This window comes from Myotis brandtii, unplaced genomic scaffold (genome assembly GCF_000412655.1).
Source record: "Myotis brandtii unplaced genomic scaffold, ASM41265v1 scaffold157, whole genome shotgun sequence".
NCBI classification, from domain to species: Eukaryota; Metazoa; Chordata; class Mammalia; order Chiroptera; family Vespertilionidae; genus Myotis; species Myotis brandtii.
Genome location: NW_005355708.1, coordinates 6,593,386 through 6,614,764, shown reverse-complemented (window position 1 = coordinate 6,614,764; position 21,379 = coordinate 6,593,386). Strand labels below are relative to the sequence as shown.

The window sequence follows — 21,379 nt, the reverse complement described above, 5'->3', positions numbered from 1 at the left end:
TTACCATTGCAACAAAAAAAAATTAAGGAACCTAGGAATAAATTTAACGAAGGAGGTAAAGGACCTGTACTCAGAAAATTACAGGACGCTGAAAAAAGAGATAGAGGAAGACATAAACAAATGGAAGAATATACTGTGTTCATGGATTGGTAGAATCAACATCATTAAAATGTCCATACTACCCAAAGCAATCTATAGATTTAGTGCAATCCCCATTAAAAAACCAACGGCATACTTCAAAGATCTAGAACAAACTCTCCAAAAGTTCACCTGGAATAAAAAAAAGACCCCGAATAGCTGCAGCAATCTTGAGAAAGAACAAAGTTGGAGGGATTACAATACCAGATATTAAGCTATACTACAAAGCCACTGTTCTCAAAACTGCCTGGTACTGGCATAAGAACAGACATATACTAGTAAACCAATGGAACAGAACAGAGAACACAGAAATTGACCCAAGTCATTTTGCTCAATTAATATTTGACAAAGGAGGCAAGAGTATACAATGGAGTCAAGACAGTCTCCAATAAATGGTGTAATGAGTTTTAATGAGATGAACGCACAAGGAGGGCTTGCCACTTGGTTAGCACTTACTAAAGTGCTAGCAAGTATTTTTTTTTTCTTAGACTTTTAAAAAATACATTTTTATTGATTTCAGAGAAGGGAGAGGGAGAGAGAGAGAGAAACATCAATGATGAGAGAGAATCATTGATAGGCTGCCTCCTGCATGCCCCACACTGGGGATCGAGCCCACAACCCGGGCACGTACCCTGACCGGGAATTGAACCCATGACCTCCTAGGTTCATAGGTTGATGCTCAATCACTGAACCACACTGGCTGGGCTAGCAAGTATCATTTTTATGTTTCAAAGTAGAGCTGGGCAAGTAAATCCATGTATGGAACTTAGACAATATGTATTTCATATATCTTTTCATAAAATGTATTCATTTCAGCTGAACCTTGAGGTAGCACCATGTAAGTCACCATGTACATATTTTTGAGGTTTGCATTTACAGGATGTATATGCAGAATTTTTATTGGTAGGCCCTTCAGAGCTTAGATTTATGAGCTTGTTGCTCTGTAATGTCTGAGACATGTTGAATTGAAGCATGGATGTCACTTAACTTCTCATCTCTTACTATCACATACTTGGAGCATGTAGTTATGACAACTACAAGAAGCAACCCATTAAAGCAGCAAAGAAACACCATCTTTGCACTAAAAAGGAGAGAGAAGGGTTTCCCTTTGAAGTGGAAGAGAAGTGTTTTTGAATTAATGGAGTGTACAGTGATTTTACTAAGTTTATTTATGAAAATACTCTTTGCATTTATGCCAAAAGGTTTTAGCACAGTTGTAAGTAGGATTTATACAAAGAAACACAGCTCAAATTTATGACGTGTTTGCAAATGTAAGAAAAAGTCCGAATTTACAATATTTGTAATTTATTGTTAAGTATCTTTCTATCACTATTCCTGGAATGCTAATATTTTATAAACACAAGTGTTGGTTATGAACCTAGAATATCCTAACCTATGCTACTTTTTAAAAAGAAATCTTCCAGAATGCTTTCTATGTCTTTTGGGGATTTAACAGGGGGAAATGTACACAGGACAAATACTCCTGCCTTTGGCTTTAGCCCAACCTTTTAGCATCAACAATCTTGACAGCTGCTTTTGTGACTTGACTTCCTTTAGGCCTTTCCCCCTTTCTTTATTTGCTCCATTTTATACAAATTAATCTGTAGAAAGTGAATGTACACACAAATTGTTTTTGAAGTTAATTATTGACTTTAATACCTTTTCAAATATTGTACTTCCTATACATCTACTGGTTGGGGTTTTTTTTTAAAATTGTTGACAGTATTACAGATGTTCCCTATTTTCTCACCCTTTGCCCCCCTTCACCCAACTATGTTTTTAAATTAATATACTTTTGCAACTACTGTCAAAGGCAGATTTAAAATAAAAAGACTCACTTTTTTATTCTTTTTAACATTAAAATTTTCTACAATTTTTATGTCCTTTGTAAATGTCCTACCTTGAAGTAGATTATATTGAGAAATAAGAAAAATAACTGACTTTCATGGGGGTGAAAGAAGAAATTATTGGAATCAGATGCTTCTGCCTTCTGTATTCCCTACACAATATATTATGTATAAGGATGTTTATTATACATTGTTTGGAATAGCAAAGACTCCTAAATGTGCAGCAGTAGAGGACTAGTTAAATAAATTACGTTACAACCATTAATGGAATGCTGCATAGTGTTTAGAAGAACATAACACATACTAGTATATATTTGTAACATGGAAAGCTGTCTCCAAGGCATATTGCTAAGTGAAAAGAGCAATTTGGACAAACATTGTATAGTGTGTGTGTGCCTGCATGCTTGCTTTTATTTGTGTATGGAATATTTTTGGAATATATTAACAGTGGTAACCTCTATTGATAGGTTACCAGCATAAATACAACAGAGAATTTTCATTATTTATCTCCTTTGGTACTACTTGAATTTTTACCATATGCACATATTTTGTACTAAAATTTGCTAAAATGGGATACTAGTAAATCTGTATGTGCTGATTTAGAGCAACCTTAAAGATAAATGATTAGGAGAAAAAGCCGGTGACAGAACAGGACAAGTCTACCATTTGTTGTTTTTGTTTTTTGTTGTTTTAAAAAGACATACCACACAGACCATTAGGTAGAAAGTTCATAGAACACCCAAGAAACGTCACAATGGTTGCCTCTGGAGAGAAGAACCAAAAGAAGGAAGGGAAGATGAGCTTTCATTATATGTCTTCTTGTAACATTTGAAAGGTTTGCTCTGGGCACGCTTAACTAATGAAGAAGCTTACAAAAAGATCTTGATTTGACACAGGAGTGAGCTTTTTTCCCAGTAGAATCATGATTTGATAATTTTATATTCATTCAAATTTTTTCCTCCTTTACTTATTTATTAATTTTTACATATGAATTTATGGGCAAGACCATAATAATGGTATAAACTAGCAGCAATCTCTGTTGCTTAGTTTTTGAGAACCAGCAGCATATAGTATGTTGCCTTGACATATCACTTAAAAGTGAATTTTAAAATAAAATAGTATTATATAATGCTCATGGTAACTGATTAAAAAAATACAGTGGGGCCTTGACTTACGAGTTTAATTCATTCCGAGAAATTACTCTATCAACTCAATGCAAAAAATCAGCCGAGAGACAGCTGGTATCTCAAAAAACTTGTTAGTCGGGACACTCGTGTAAGTCAAGGCCCCACTGTACCTTTTTTTACCCTCAGTATTTTTTTCCTTATGTGGTATCTAAATGTTGATAGAAAACCTGATTCTTGTCTTGATGTAGATGGCAAACAAAAATCAAGTAATTGGTAAATTAATGACTGCTTTAAGTGTCTTTGATAAGCTTTGGGAAATTTTGTTGAGAAAAAAATAAAAAAATATTTCTCTTAGATAATTTTATCCTTAGAGCAACACCGAAAATCAGGTAATGAGTACAGTTTCTGAACAGAGAATTTTGGCGTTAAGAATTTATCTATCTCAGGGATTCTGCCTCTAATGAATTTTCATGTTCTGGACACAAAATGTTGAGAAAAATGTGTGGCTAGTTTAAATACAATTTTTTTTTTTTTGGTTTTCTGCTTACATTGTTTTTTCATGTAAGTTAAGCCCTTGAAAGCCAGTGAATTTGTTTGATATTTGGAGGATAAATAATGTGATAGTTGAGCCCAATTCTTATAATGCATTAATTTTTCACTATGCTGCCCATCACCACATACTTCTCTCAGAAACTTGTTTACTAGTTATTGGGTACCAGGATGGCTGAAGGATCACTAAAACAGGAAAGGAATTACTTAGTTATGGAGAAGGGGATTTATATGATGTGTAAAATAAAGCTCCCAGCTACCGCTGACTCTTGTGAGGCAAATAGTGGAAACTTTAAACCTATCTGTCCTTGTCAGCTGATGTGTATTTAACACACACTTTCCAGCCTGAAAAGTTCTTGATCACAATTCATCTCTAAAAGATACTTTCCCAAATTGAATAGACACCATCTGTGATCACCATGAATCCATGTTGGTATATCTTGTTGGAGCTGGCAACCCAAAGTGACAAATCCTATCCGATATAATAAAAGGCTAATATACAAATTGACTGAACAGCAGAACAACCGGTCACTATGACGCTCACTGACCACAAGGGGGCAGATGCTCAACGCAGGAGCTGCCCCCTGGTGGTCAGTGTGCTCCCACAGGGGGAGTGCCGCTCAGCCAGAAGCCGGGCTCAGTGGCATGGTGGGAGCCTCTCCTGCCTTCGCGGCAGCGCTAAGGATGTCTGACTGGCAGCTTAGGCCTGCTCCCCCGAGGGCTCCTGAACTGCGCGAGGGTGCAGGCTGGGCTGAGGGACCCCACCCACCGAGACACTAAGGATGTCTGACTGGCAGCTTAGGCCTGCTCCCCAGTGGGCCTAAGCCGTTAGTCAGAAGTCCCCCGAGGGCTCCTGAACTGCGTGAAGGTGCAGGCTGGGCTGAGGGACCCCACCCCCAAGTACACGAATTTAATGCCCTGAGCCTCTAGTTGATTAATAAAATACACTTATATTGATTAAAATAATAATAATAAAAGGTATTTTCCAAAACTTAAAAAGTAATATTACTTGCCCTCAAGGTTTGTGCACTTTACTTGTGTTAGTGATACCCCAATAGAAAAGGAAAAATAAATTTTAAAAATAAGGGGATACTCTTCTGTTCCAAAAGGGACAAACACTGAGCAGAATTGTAGATGGTGAGAAGTGTTAGTTGTTGATATTGTTGTTACCTACATGTGGTTACACACATGTTATTTTCATACATGAACAGGAGTTCTTGGTTAAGGTAGGATTGGGGTACAGAGAGGCCGAATCTTGTCACCCGTTGCCATTACACCCTTAGTGATCTTGGAGGTCTATATTACAAAGAAAACTCTCCTTTTATGCAGTATGTTAAAAGATGTTTTACACTTTTCAGGTCTGCTAATCTAACCTGTAAATCATTCTTTATTATATGTTGTTTTATTTTTACTCCTTGGGTGTTTGGAAAATTGTTCTTATATCTACTCGTAGCATGTACACCATGTAGTCCCATTCTTCTTTAGCAGAAGATATTGGAATCCAACTGGCCTTACAGTTTTTCTTAAAAAGAAGTAATGTTGGTACAAATGATCCTAGAATGCATCAGGACTATAAGTGGATGCCAAGGTCTTACTACAACTTGTCATTTGGGAAAAAGAAAAAGAAGAGAAGAGAGAGCAAGATGAGCCAATAGTAATAAAATTACTACATTTATGTGGGATTTGTATGTTTTTCAACCTATTTTCCTACTGAGAGACTTAAAGCATGATAGGACTGGAAAGAAAATACATTCTGTAACTACGCCAGGTCAAAACTATATTTGGGTGTGGAACATGGTTCATTTTATGTGAAGCAAGGTCAAAATACCTAGGATCCAATAAAATCAAACAGGAGATGCAGGAAACTATTTAATATGTTTATCTGACTGAACCCAAAGTAGTTGTATTAAATTTTGTAAGCATGAAATTCATGCCCCAAAGTGGTATTTTTTTTTTAAAAAATCGCTGCAACAATACTACTGCAGCAAGTTTGAACCTTTGAATAGGGCGAACTCCCTCTTGAACAAATCACTGGCCACGTTCGGCTTTGTCTGTCAGTTCCATGCCTAATGTGATTACTGCGATTGCTACTACTTATAATAATTTATATTTTTGATTATAGATTTACTTTACTGCAGTAAGAAAATAATAATTTATAGCACATGCCACAAATCCACGTCATTCAGTATGCTTTGCCCTTGAGTAATGGCCGTAATGTAGAAAGCATGCAGAGTTGGAGACGGTACAGCTCAGTGGGTTAGCACAAGAGGTTAGTCATCAGACAAGGTGGGGTCAAAGCGTGGCTCTGCCACTTGTGGGTCACTTATGTGGCTTTGGGTAAGCTATTTATTTATTTATTTATTTATTAAATATATTTTATTGATTTTTTACAGAGAGGAGGGGAGAGGGATAGAGAGTTAGAAACATTGATGAGAGAGAAACATCGATCAGCTGCCTCCTGCACACCCCCCACTGGGGATGTGCCCGCAACCAAGGTACATGCCCCTGACCGGAATCGAACCTGGGACCCCTGAGTCCGCAGGCCGACGCTCTATCCGCTGAGCCAAACCGGTTAGGGGTGGGTAAGCTATTTAATCTCTGTGTCTCATCTTCTTTTTCTGCAGCTTTGAGATAATAATAGATCACAGGATTATTTTGAGAATTAGATGAGATAGTACACGAAAAGTCTTGACCCAGAGCCTGTAGCCAGTAGGAGCTCAGTAAGCTATTATATTTTTATCATTACTATAGCTGACTTTCTCCTGTAAGTCAAAATATGTTGAAAATTCCATTAAATATCTTTATAGCAAAAAATAAAACACTAAAAATATAGCAGTCCAAGGAAAACAGAACTATGACCCAATAATCCCAGGTTATGATGGCCTGGTTGTTATATGATAAATGCATTCATTTTACAGTATATTCAGCCACATACTAGCAAATACCTACGTTTACATGTTTTGAATTCTGTCAAATGCCATTATTATTGAAAATATACTAACTCAGCAGGTTCCATTTTAGTAGCAGTTGAACAATAACGGTGGTAGATGGAATGTGTTAGTGTAAAGCCAGAATGATTGCTGACAGGCTGTAATTTGCTTTATGAAGTGTGTGTTGTCACATATACAATTATTTGGTTTATATTTGTTGCTGCCAGCCCTCCAGTTCATTAATGTCCAGGAGTTATGCCTTTATGTGAAACCTAAGAAGGGTTAAAAAAAACCTCAGCTTTTTTAGGGGGGTGGGGGAGAGCAGAAGGGTTTGTTCCCATGGTGGCTACCTTATTTTTTTTTTTCCTGTTTTCTTTTTTAAGAACTAGGATGATGCTACACACTGCAGCCCACCCTACTGGTCAAAAGGAAAAACTGCATTATAAAGGACCATTTTCTTGAAGGAGAGGGGGAAAAAAGAACTTTTCAATTGGCTCCCACAGGCATCTTCCTGAACAACCCACCACTGACCGATGTAGTTCATTTTGGAAATATTATTAAGCTATGCTGCCCTTTTGGTTATTGGATTCACAGGTGTTGTAGTGGTTGTGCTATAAGTGTCTACTCAGTTTGGTTCCATTTCTGATCATTTAGATTATGCTTCTCTCTGCAAATGGCATCCCTAAAGCCAGAGGTTTGTTATTCTTAGCAGGATTCTATGATTAGTTAACAGTATTCTATGTTAAAAACTTAGTTTTAGGCTCAATATATTTCTTGTCCATTCAAGATCTAGTTGGAGCAACTTATAAAAAGAATGATAAATGGGAACTTTCTTTACCTGGCCCATCATTTGTTCTGTAGATCTAATGACATTCAGTACCATTGCACTCACTGCTAGGGCCTTGGTGGGGCGGCGGGGGGGGGGGGAACATTTATACATTGAGTTATGGCTACATGTAGGAGAAAAAAAGAGAGATGGGCAGGAAGTCAGACTGTATAGAACAGAGAAGAATTTGAGACCTTCACTACATATGGATTAATCACAAGAACTAACCACGCAAATCCAAATGGGTATTTAGAAACCAGTGAAGCCTCTAAGATGTTCTGTGGGGGAACACCATATATTTTCTAATGCATGAGTATGTGCAAAAGGGTATGTAATTTATAATGGAAGTGTTGACAGAACTTTAGCTTTGGTGTTGCAAATGTGCTCCATAATATATTTACATGTGAGTAACGTTTCACACATATGGACACATGTGTACCCAACATATTTTTTTAGTTGGTGTTATATCCAATAATTTAGGTCAATGGTTGCAATAAGGAATAATAAGCTGCCGTTTTGCTAATCTTACCATAGTTCAGCTTTGGGAACTGCATTACTATTAAATTGGTCAATGAAAATCTGGCCATATTAATGCTATCAAGCATGAAAACTAACTGGATTTGGATCAAGGACCTTTAGTTATAGCATTTTATGTAGGACTGATTAGTTTAAAGGCAGAGCTGTATGTCTCATGGGTTTTTAAATATTAACTAGAGTCAGAAGTCATGTGTTCCCTTCCAACAGCAACAATAAAAACAAAAAATTGCAGACAATTTTATATTAATTTCAATTTCCTTATATTACCCAAAGATGCTTGATGAAGTAATAGCAAACCCTATAAAGCTTTTAACCATACTGTATAAACAGTTGGTTGCAGATGTGAAAAGGCCTTAATAATACAGCTCACAGTTAATTAGAAGAGAAGTAAAAGATGATGACTTTATACTTACATGAAAAAAATCATTGAGACTTTACATATTGAATAAGCAAACATGTTTATGTTTTATTTGTTATTCTCGCATTATTTGTTATGCTCATACTACTTTCTGTCTTTTTTTCATTTCCTTCTCATTTCTTTGGTAAAATTGTCATTATGGCCTGTTTTTATCCCTAAATAGTACCTATAAGTTTAGGATCAGATGAGTTTGTTGTGAGTCAAAATAGTTACAAGGGGAACATCATCATGGTTCATTTTCCTCCCTGTTTTATTTGGAATTGAATTAGGAAATGAAAGGTTTTAGCAGTTTAATTCACTTCTCCATAAAGTTTATGGAGCAGCAACAGCTGGTTGAATCCATGGCAGAAAAATCCAACTTCTAGTGTCCAAGCTATTGTTTTAGAATTAAGGGGGGTGGGGCGGGGAGAGAACTCATTAACTGTTAATGAAAACACAGGGAATAAAAACAAATAGCACAGAAACCCTAGCAAATAATTACCTTACACCTAACACAAAGCGACTTTATCTTTCTTCTCCAATCCCTAAGAAATTCCCAACTTATCACTCTGTGGAGCATGAATGAAATTGAGTTTGACTCTCAGGAAAGAACAATAGAGAAATATCCCCCTTATAGGCCCCTCAGCACAATACTCAGTGGAGAACCTGACATTGAACGTACTAAGGAGTGTATCTAGCGCCCAATTCTTATGACACTTAGGATGAAGGAGCAAATTATCAGCTAATAGCAGGTGAACCCTTGATATAGTTCCCCCAGATCTTGTTTAGAAATGCAAAGAAAAGGGACTGGAGCTAGTGGATGTGATGAATGGAGATACTGTGCGTTAGAATATATATGTCTGTATAGAAATACATTGATTCTGAGTGAGTTGCAATGGGAAAGTGTGTCTCCAGTGGCAAGGGTTGTTGCTTGTGAGAAAGCCACTCTAAGCAGATGGAGTTCTGGCCCTAATTGGAGAGCTGCTGGAGTGGAAATGTCTGTCACTATAGTTTGTGATCATTTATGTCGGATCCCACTGGACTATCGTAGTGGCCACTTGGAACTGCGACTATCAGAGCTATAGATGAATCCAGAGATCACTCGCGGTTATGTTTTTAACAAAAAAAATGATGTTATGAACTTAAACACATCCGAAATGACCACAGTAATTGCTGGTTCTTCTATAAAACTTTTCACCCATGCATCTTGAGTAGTTGTAATCATTTTAATTACATGGGAGTGTCTATTTATATGGTGTTAAAGGCTTTTTTCGGTGTACGCCCAAGGGAGTCGGGCCACTTGATATAACATTAAAAACACTTACAGCAACATCTCCATCATCAGGAACTAATTATGCTTGGATGTAAAAACATATTTTCAAATATTTCCCCCACTGCGACCATTTTTAATACTGACCCCAGCTCTGTGTTTGCTGCTTTGTGTACCTTTGTTGTTATATGCTTTATGGAGGCATGGTCTTGTATTTGGCTGTTAAAAGCCCACCTTGGGAAACTATGTTCAGAAACCATAGGAATCATGTGGAAGTGACTCTTCCATCGGAAGTTGGTAAATCAGATGCCAAGTCCAGGCAGGTACTTTGAGTAAGACTTTAAAAATGGAAGCTCTAGCCCTGACATTGTGGCTCAGTGGTTAAGCATATACCTATGAACCAGGAGGTCACAGTTCAATTCCTGGTTGGGGCACGTGCCCGGGTTGCGGCAGCTCAATCCACAGTGTGGGGCGTGCAGGGGGTGGCCAGTCAGTGATTCTCTCTCATCGATGTCTCTATCTCTCTCCCCCCTCTTCCTTCCTCTCTGAAAGCAATAAAAAAATATATATATTTAAAATGGAAGCTCTAAATGCAATTGGAGTAGCTCCTGGAACAGAAAAAGGACATTAATGGGAAAACTGGGGAAATCTAAATAAAGTCTGTAGTTAAGTTAACAGTGATATACCAATGTTAAATTCTTGGCTTTGACAAATATACCCTAGTTACATACTTAGTTGACATTTGGAGAAACTGGATGAAGGTATACCGGAATTCTCTTTACTATCTTTGAAATACTTATAATAAATCTAAATTATTCCAAAATAAAAAGATCATTAAAAAGCCACAAAGCAAAGCAAAACCCTACCTGATCTGCTTATTTAAAAAAAGTAAAACCTGGGATGCTAGAACGTATAAGAGAGTAGATTTGTCAAATTTCTGAAGCAAGCAGAAAACTGTGTCTAGAATGTTAGTTGATAAATAATGTTCAGTCTATCCTACAAATGTTAAATGTTGCATGGCAACCCAAACTATTTATTTTTTTAAAAATTGAATTTGGTTTAGCTCAAAATTTTTAAATTGCTTTAATTTCACAGCTCACTTTCAGGTTGCCTGCCAGGCAGTCTATTTAGATCATGTTGATAATATAATTTCAGTGGATTTGCAGTGATGCAAAGTTTGAGTAGTTAATCCTCAGTCCAGTATTTGAGATTTTTTCTGGTTATGATGGAATTTTCATAGTGATCCTTTAAGCATAATCATAAGCTTCCTATCCTGATCAGTAACCTAATAAAGGCGAGCATTTCTTGTGGCTCTGGCCAGCAACCGTTATATTATATGTTGTTTGCTTTTCTTTTTAATTTTACTTTTCTTCTCCACAATAAACAACTCCACAGTTTATTTCTGAAGTCCTATATCTGCAGGTGTTCTGCTCAGTTATGAACATCTACCTTGATCATAGAAGAGTCTAGATATGATCATCTAATTTATGGAAGGAGAAGGCTACAGCCATCCTTTTTTTTTTTTTTAAGAATAGCTTATTGATTTTTAGAGAGAAAGGAAGGGCAAGGGAGAGGGAGAGAGAAGTTTAGAGAGAAAGGAAGGGTGAGGGAGAGGGAGAGAGAAACACCCATGAAAAAGCACAACATCGATAGGCTGCCTCCTGCACGCCCCCTACCAGGGATCAGGCCTGCAACCCGGGCATATGCCCTTGACAGGAAATTGAACCGGCAACTTCCAGGTGCACAGACGCCTAACCAACTGAGCCATACCGGCCAGGCTGCTATTCTTTTGTTGTTGTTGAATTTATTGGGGTGACATTGGATAATAAAACTATACAGGTTTCAAGTGTACAACTCAATAAAACATCATCTACATACTGTATCGTGTGCTCAGCCATTCTCTTTTTATCATTTTATATCCTCCCTATCCTTCTAGTTTAATTGTAGGAAATAAACCTTTAAAGTGAAGCAATACAGATTCTATGTAGGTTGTTTGGTTTCACTGCTCCCTAGTTGAAATCCAGGGCCAAAACTCTACAGTGTTTACTGAGATTAGCATTGGTGATTTCCTTTGGAAATTAGTATTTGAAATAATATTAAATTCAGTTGAAAATCCCCTTTTCATGTTTGTGAAATGAACTGAGCAGCTGTTGGTGTCCTTTTATCAGCAGACTGTACCTCTGTTTAGGGGATTTTAAGGAAAGCCATTTGCAATGCAGAGCCTTTTCTTCCGGTTCCTGAATGAGCTAACATCTTCCGCCTGAACCTTTTAAAGTATCATAATAGCATGGGCCACTTCTAAAAAATATAATCCAATGTATGTTGAAAACACCCAAAAGAGATTAGCATTGTTTTAATTGCATAATTCAGTATTGTATATACATTACCTTTCATCAAAGCCATTTTACAGAACAAATATTACCTTCTTAGGGCTTTTAGAATTCCTAAGAGGTTGGTTGCATAGGCTGTAAACTAGAATTATAAAGAGAGAACTTTCTTAAGATTGCAAAACAAGTAGTGATTGAAATTGGAATAGAATCCGGCAAAGGCCAGGTTCTCTATATTTTTACTTCTCTTATTTTTCAGAACAGGAAAGCATATTGCCCTTACTCCATTATATTATACATGGAAGGTTAACCCTTTGTGTAATTTATTCTATTTCATTTGGAAATATAAAGAGAAAGAGGCATTCATGATCAAGGTCATAATTAATGGAGATATGGTATATGTGGGTACATATTTATATTGCTGTATTTTCATTTTAAGTGTGGTGGAGAAGCTTTTCTCTGGTGATAAGAGGTCTCCCCACCCTAAGCTAACAGCTACTAAGCTCTAGTCAGAGAGTAGTTGAATGGAAAACTTCCCATCCAGGTAAGTTGGTTTTTTAAACTTATTTATCTGTTTCTCATATGTTAATGGATAGTGGCCATGTCCATCAAGATATAGCTCTTGCTATATCTTTTTTATGTGAATACCAGAAGAAATATGCAAAGACCTTTATAAAGATGCCCAAAGTATGACCTTACTTTTTTTTTTCTTTTTTATCCCTCAGGGGGAGACCAAGCTGAAAATTACCTTGGACAGGACAGCTCCGATGATAATCACAGTGGAATTCATGGCCCTTCTCTCACCTCAGATGCACCTTTTTTGCCAGATTATCAGGATGAGGGTGAGTGTCATTTTTCTGGATTTTGGCTCATCATACTTGGTTACTTTTTATCCTGGTGTCTTTGGCCCTTTGTCATTTGACTCAAGCAGCCTTCGGTGTGGGTTCTCTGAATTGATAATCACTAGCTTGCAAAGAACAACTATTTGTTTCGTTGTGGTGCTGGGCCTCCTGGTAATTCAATACTTCTGAAGTTAATGTATTTAGGAAAACACTAATTCCATATTGAAGCAGGAAGACATCATTATTGATCTTTTTATAAGAACTGTAGCTCAAAAGCTAAGAGGGCATTTTAAGACTGGAGGGCCCAATTTACCATTCTTTCAGATTTTTTTTAGCTTCATAGAGTTGCATGAGAATTAGCGCTTTCATTTAATGGTTATTGGATTATTGATTTATTGTTGATTATTTGAAATTTTAAGCTCATCATATTATAATAAGGTATCATTTTTACCCATTCTTTTCACATGCCCGACCATATTGGTGTTGTTCAAGGGGAAGCCACATGAACCATAGTGCAAATCTTTTTGGAGCGTCAATTTTACATGGAGATTTAGGAATGGGAGGATTTAAATAATTCAACTGTTATAAATACTATTTTTATATTAAAACACATTGCTGTGTAATAGAGTCGGGTGCCAAATGTAGATGAATTTTTAAGATACATGAATATAAAAATGTTGGCTTGGTGGCTGCCAGTTTCTGGCTCAGACTCAGCTATCCCAAGGGTGGAAGTTCACTGTGCCTCTCTGGCATCTGGCCACTTGAACAGAAGGTTTGATCATCACTGATGCACATGGTTATCTTATCAAAGTCTCTCTTGTGCCTTTCCAGTGGAGGGAAAAGGTAGAGATGCTGCTAAACTGAATATTAAATTGGAAGCTTATTACTCACTTAGGAGTTGGGAGTAAAGTTGGTAAATTATTCCTTATTTCTCTTTATTAGTCCGTAATCTTTCAATTTATTTTTCTTCCAAATTTCTCTACGACTTCGGCATTTTCCAGGAGTTCTTAATCTCTACATTCCCTTCTATTTTCAATTTATTCATGAATTCTTACTTCATTTAGCTCTTGTGGTGATTCTTATTTTCTCCTTTGCGTTGACTTGATAACCTCCACTATGGATTCGATCACCCAGAAACATTTCATCTTGTTTGAGCTTTGTAAACTAGCACAATTAGTAATATGCACATTTTAGAAATTGGGCCCTGTAAGGTGAGATCTGTATATTGGTTCAGGTATGACACTAAAAACATTGTTTGGATTGAGAGCTTAATAATTACATTAGTAGCTGATTAATAATTGAAGAAAATTAACAGTGCAAAACATTAAAAAAAACAACGCTTTCATTTGTTTTTGATTAGTCTAATGCTTGAAAGAATTAGAACAATAGTACCTTGTTAATCCATAAGTCACTTATTTGGTATTCCCAACTTTCCCAAACAGAGCTGAAAACACAATGAGTAAGCCTCTAAGTAGAAATAGATGTTCCTGAGTCCTGTGTTAACACTCATGTACCTTATATTTGGGAGAGCCCCTGAGGCCTTCACTGATTTCTCAGCCCACAGTGAGTGAAGCATCAAATTAGAAGAAGGGGTACTGTCAAGGCATCAATTGAGGTATAATCAAATAACATTGAGGTAAGAAACAGAAAAAACAATAAAAAATTTATATAGAAAACAAAATTTATAATTAAAACAAAATTTATATGGAAACTTTAAAAAAGCTGTCTGGGGACATACTGTATTGTAGAGAGAAACAGCTCAAACTCTCTAAGAGCTCAGTCCTTAATAAAGTGGAACTTTTTAGCTAGCATTTATTGAGCCTTGTATCTGTTTTCTAAGCACTTCGAGTATATCATTATTTAATCCTCAGAACAGCCCTAAGAGGTAGATATTAGGATTTATCTTTATTTTCCAGATAAGGAAGCTGGTACCAAGGGAAGTTAACTTGTTTAAGTGCCAGAATTTATACTTACAAAGTCTGGTTCTAGAATCTCTGTTATTAACCACTCTACTATCCTTACTATTATCCTCATCTAACTTATCCAAAAAGATGGGTTCATGTTCCAGACATTTTGGTTAAGACTATACCAAACACATGGCATGTTTGGAAATATTTTCATTAAAAATAGTTGAAGTTTAAAAAAATTTAGTGTGGCCAGACAACAGAGTGGTGGTTACCAGAGGGAAGGGGGTATTGGGGTGAGGAGGGGACCTAATATATGATGATGGAAGATTATTTGACTTTGGGTGAGGGGCACACAGTACAATATACAGATATGGTATCATAGAAATGTACACTTGAAACCTATATGATCCTATTAGCCAATGTCACCCAAATAAATTTAATAAAACTTAAAAAAAAATCATGTCGACATTTTTCTATTATCTGGAAAGCTCCAAAGAGGAGAATTCTATAATGGTTCCCCATAACAGAGGAGTTAACTATGTCAGTAATATTAAATTCTTACTTAATAGATTTTTATTTTTAATTCTGTGCCTAAAAGTTAAAAGAATTCCCAAAGAGGCAGGGTCAATGGTAGAGGTAAGAATAGATTTGTTTATACGTGTTAAAAATTTAATTGTAGGATGGTGAGATAATGTTTAAATATGAGTTTCTGTAAGGCATTGATTCTAGTACATGCCTGAGTACTTGATAAATCATGAACACAATACATGTTTGTTACCTTCCCCTGAAAAATAAGGTGTATACATTTTCTGTGAAATTAAAGAGAAGGTTAGAAAGATGTTAAAGTTTTAAGTAACCCTGCTTAACTAGAGTTTGCCATTATAGAGAACAGTAATGCTTGGCACACTACTTATTCATTATTTTTACAAACACTTATTTAGAGATTATAAGGTAATAGCAAGTCAGTGTGCTAAGTTGTAAGTGAAATATGCAATTAAAAAAATCAGACATAGTCCATCTCCTCATGGCACTTACCATCTCATTGGGAAAAGACACTACTAATAAGTAGACAAACAAATATAAAGTCAGTATCTTCAGTTGCTGGTGAGATAGTTAAGGGCATCCTTTTTAAAATTTTATCTGCTTTTATTTTTTTAAATATATTTTATTGATTTTTTTACAGAGAGGAAGGGAGAGGGATAGAGAGTTAGAAACATTGATGAGAGAGAAACACCGATCAGCTGCCTCCTGCACACTCCCCACTGGGGATGTGCCCGCAACCAAGGTACATGCCCTTGACCGGAATCGAACCTGGGACCCTTGAGTCCACAGGCCGACGCTCTATCCACTGAGCCAAACTGGTTAGGGCTGCTTTTATTTTTTTTTTTTAAGGGCATCCTTTTGAAAAAAAGATACTTTAACTTTCTTTGTAGTGCCATTATTTTAGACTTCTGGAATCTTATCTTTATTAGATAATCAAAGGACACTGCTAAAATATTTCATTTTTGTTGCCTTCCACCTCCAACTAGTGTCCTAAAGGTACAATTATAAAAGGACACAAGGTCTGACCCATCCACCCATAGCTTCAGTGATGAGAAGCAGTAACCATGGTGTGTGTCATGTTTGGGACATGCTTTTGTGAGAACTACAAAGAGATCTGGAAGAATATAGAAACCTGGCCAGGTGCACAGCAAAAAATGAAAACCAAGGTTACAGGCTAAACCATGCATAAAAATGAGAGCATGTTGCCACCTCCTCACAATTCCTTCTTCTTTTCCTTTGTAAATGCCCTCAAACAAGCGCATAGCCCCACCATTGGAAATGAAAACTTGCTAACAAGTAATAACATTTAGATTTCTAAACCTAGGGAGGCACACTTTCTACCATATTGAAGGAAAAAAAATTAGTATGAAATGCGGAATACAATAACTTTACAAGAGTCAGCCAACTACGAAGCCCATTGCTTTCATGGTCCAAAATATACAATGGATTTTAGTGTGTCTGTAAACTTATTTTATTAGTATAATGAATAACCCCTATGTACATACATTTTTAAAAAGATGGATTGGGGAAAGAAATTATTCTATAAATAGGGTATAGTGTCTCCTTCTGGAAGAAAAAGAAAAACATTTTATAAGAGATGAAATTTAAAATCCTATATAATTAAAGCCTAATATGCGAAGTGTCTGACCATTCATTCGACCGTTTGACCAGTCGCTATGATATGTGCACTGACCACTAGGGGATCCAGGGGTGGGCAAACTTTTTGACTCGAGGGCCACAATGGGTTCTTAAGCTGGACCGGAGGGCCGGAACAAAAGCATGGATGGAGTGTTTGTGTGAACTAATATAAATTCAAAGTAAACATCATTACATAAAAGGGTACGGTCTTTTTTTTTTTTTTTTAGTTTTATTCATTTCAAACGGGCCGGATCCGGCCCGCGGGCCGTAGTTTGCCCACGGCTGGTGACGCTCCGACCAGTAGATTAGCTTGTTGCTGGGGTCTGGGCCAGATGGGCCCCACACACCGGTGGGGTCCCTCGGCCTGGCCTGCAGGGATCAGGCTGAAACTGGCTCTCTGACATCCCCCAAGGGGGCCTGGATTGCAAGAGGGTGCAGGCCAGGCCGAGGGACCCCACCGGTACATGAATCCAGCTGGGCTATGATACCCTTTTTAACCTACATGCTATTTAGAAGCATTTTTGCACGTGTGTGTATTTTTCCTGGTTTTTGTTTTGTTTTAGTTTCTAGGGATTTTTAAACCTGCTTTTTAATATTGACTTCTAATTTTATTACATTATAGTCTAAGAACATAGTTTACTAGTATATTATTTAGATTCTTTGGATTTTATTGAGACATCTTTTGTGGCCTAATAATGATCAGTTTGTGCTTATGGGTTGTGTGTGCTCCCAAAGTATTTATTGAATACACTCTTATTATTTTTAGACTTGTAAATATTATTCTTCAGGTCTTTTATATCTTAGCTTTTCTTTTATCTGCTGAAAGGGTTGTGTTAAAATCTCCAATTACAGTGGTAGAGTAATCCATTTTTTCATGTTTTGTTTTACATTTTCAAGGTCGGGTTATTAGATACTCATAAAGAGCTCTAATTGTTTTTCTAAGGTTTCCTCTTACTGAGCTGGAATCCTATACCTAGAGTTTCCACTTATTAAGCAAGTCTTGCTACCTAAGTCTACTCATAGCACCCCCTGATAGACTTGATACTCAATGAGTATAAAAGATGTTTGTTTACAAGCCAGATTGAGACACCCGTTGCTGTGAGTCGTATATAAGGCGTGATTTTAGTGTATAAATTACATCGCTGCACAGAGTAAATAAACTGCATTTCTTACAGTGTTTACTGAGGTATATAAATTAATGACGCAGCGACTAGTGGTGAGTGACCTCAATGATCAGGTAAAACTCAGGCCGAATCCCGCTGACAACTTTGGAGAAGCATGTGTGTATTCCAGGGCTGCTCTATTTGGAATGTTGAAGGCACCCATTGCAGGCTCCATCACTGGCTCCCTAGGACGTGAAAAGAGTTAATGGCCTAAAAGGAGGAAGCGATTTGCTTCCTTCTCACTGATAGAGCCAAGCGCGTTACTTTCTTGGAGTGTGTGTATGTGTGTTTCAATGACATAAATTATGAGAACATGCTTAAAGCTTTTAGTTCCTTTTTGTTCTCTGATATGAAGATAATGAAAGTGACTCAAGATAGTCTCTGTCCATATGTAAATATATAAATAAACATATGTGCATATATTCACGCATCCAATGAGCATGTATCTCATTTTCTATTTATTCTTTAGACAGTTGCTTTCATCTTGGTTGCCCACAGGTATATTTTTCTTTAATAAAAGCACATGATTCCTGTCAACCCTAATGGAATTTATGTGTGTTTAGACTGCACGTTGTGAAAAAACACAAAACTTGTTTCCATGTCTGTGTTTTGGGGGCCAGAGAACAGATTCTGCTGTAAAACACGTACTTTCATGAGCGTGGGGAATTTCTGAACGAGTTTCTGTTGGCTTCAGGTGAGTCCGTCCGATTTCAGATCATTGTTAGAAATTAAGGCCTCAGTGTTGAGTTAACCGTGATAAGGGTAAGTAAGCTGTCACTCAGGATGGCAGTGGCCTCCTTCATGAAGATAAATGTCTTATTAGATCGAAGACACCATGTCGTTTATATAATCTGGTATAAATCACAGATGAAGATGACAAACTGGGTTTCAAAGTTAACAGTAATTTATATAACTTAAACAAATGATTACCGAGGATTATACATGTTTTGTGAAGAATAAAAAAACAATAACAATTATCTGTCTGTGACCTACCCATTTTTCATTCTTCAGCCCATGTTGTTGGGCTGTTGGTTCATGTTTAAACTCTAACCTCCCATCCAATGCCCAGTAAAACACTCCCACATATGTTGATGGCTGGGCTTCCATAATAATGCTTCTTTCACTAGGACAAATTCTTTGCAAATTTAACACAAGTTTGTACATAGCCAGGGGTGGGCAAACTTTTTGACTCGAGGGCCACAATGGGTTCTTAAACTGGACCGGAGGGCCGGAACAAAAGCATGGATGGAGTGTTTGTGTGAACTAATATAAATTCAAAGTAAACATCATTACATAAAAGGGTACGGTCTTTTTTTTTTTTTAGTTTTATTCATTTCAAACGGGCCGGATCCGGCCCAGGGGCTTTAGTTTGCCCATGGCTGAGTCATAGACTCATGGTATTTCAGAGCTGGAAGAGACTTGGTAATCACCTAATCTGATCTCTGTTTTACCAAAGAAAAACTAAATTTTACTTTTCCTTTTTTATTGAATTTATAGGAGTGACACTGGTTAACAAAATGATACAGGTTTCAGGTGCACAATTCTACAACACATCCTCTGTACACGGTATTGTGTGTTCACTACCACAAGTCAAGTATCCATCTATCACTATTTATCCCCCCTATACCTCTTCTCCCTCCCCGTTCCCCCGCCCCCTAGCAGTCAACACACTGTTGTCCATGTCCATGAGTTTGTTTGAGAAAACGAAATTTTATTTTATTTTTTCTCACAAGAAGTTAGGGGCCTGGCAAAAGAGAAAACTAAATTCTAGAGGCTAAGTGCTAGGTCCTATGGCTAGCGATGTTCGTTTCCTCACCTGCATGCTCTCAGCACACTTTTCGGTGCAGACCCAAACAGTTTTGCAGGAGGCCTGATCGTGGCTCTGAATCTATTTCTTGAAAGTTTTTGTCAAGTTCTTCAAACACATGTGTCTCTTGGGCCTGTATATGTTCTTAGCCTCTTCCCAGAATAATTTGGGAACAGTACATTTTATAAAGCATTTCAAAGGGCTCCATAAATGCTAACAATTATAATTATGAATAATATAAAATTAGCTCCTGAATCGATTTGACATAGGACTAATAGTTACCTTTTTTGTCTGCTATAGATTTTAATATACTGCCAATGAAGAGTTGGTTACTGAATAACTGTATTGAATGCCCTTAGTTAGTCATGAGTTTAGAGGCTGTTTCAAGGCTACAAAGAGAAATAAAGTATGATTCCTTTCCTTAGTGAGTAAATAATCTAGTGAGTTAATAATCTTAATGTGACGATTAGACACTTCCACAACAAAGTACCTGGTACATAATCCAGTGCTGATTATCAGGGACAGAATTTTCAGAAAAGCAAACGAACAAACAAACAAACACACTTGGTTGGACTTACAGTAGTTTGGAAGAAAGTCAAGATAACATTTGACCTGTGCTATGGCCAAAGTGTTTTTAGAAGTCTTCCAGACTAGGAGGATGAGCAAAAAGTCCATTCTTTGAAAGGTCAAACATTTATTGAGCTTCCACTATAATTAGCAGTAAAATAACAGTGGCTGTGTTTAAGTGCAAACAGTTGGTTTTTAAGTGAGTGACTTGGCTGATGAGATTAAGCTTTTTCATACAGCCTCAAGTATTCTCTCTGTTTCTCCCCAAATTCTAAACTAGTCAGCAAGTTTAATGGTAATATGGACATTCTAGTATATGATTATTGGAGGTGTTAGTGCGGTCAATACAGTGGTGGTGAAATGACATGCAGTGTTGTAGTTGCTAATGTAATCTATTTACCTGATTGGTATATAAATAAGTCAGAGGTGGGGTGAGGTTATATATCTTTGTTTATTAGAAAATCATACATACTGTGTTCTTAGAATCTATAAATGCATTACAATTAAACATAGCACCTGCCTAATAGATGAACACTGAATTATCTAAGGGTTAGCTGCCTTCCCTGTGGCAATCATGTCTAAAGTTCTAGAGTTCTGGATTCCTAGTTATAATTTTAACCCCAGACCATCCTTCCTCAAGCTTCAAATCTGTTGACCATTTTTACCTCAAAGTTCAATATTCACTTAAATATGAAATAATTTTGTTTAAGAATTTTCAGGCCAGCCCTTGCACAGAAAGGTTGCCAGTTCAGATTCCAGGTCAGGGCACATGCCCGGGTTGTGGGCTCAATCCCTAGTAGGGGACATGCAGGAAGCAGCTGATGGATGTTTTGCTCTCACATCAACGTTTTTCTCTCTCTCTCCTCCCTTTCTCTGTCTCTAAATATCAACAAAAATATTTTTAAAAGAATTTTCAGGCCAAACATATAGATACATATACTTAATTTATATAAGTATATATGTA

The 21,379-nt window shown here is 37.0% G+C and overlaps 1 protein-coding gene across 1 annotated transcript in view; it reads left to right on the top strand.

The window, feature by feature from the left end:
- SKAP1 (src kinase associated phosphoprotein 1) overlaps window positions 1–21,379 on the top strand; it is a 246,283-nt gene that overhangs the window by 39,322 nt on the left and 185,582 nt on the right. The window contains exon 4 of the mRNA XM_005862004.2: window positions 12,674–12,790. Within this exon, the coding sequence (XP_005862066.1) occupies window positions 12,674–12,790 (117 nt within the window). The remainder of the gene's footprint in view (window positions 1–12,673; window positions 12,791–21,379) is intronic.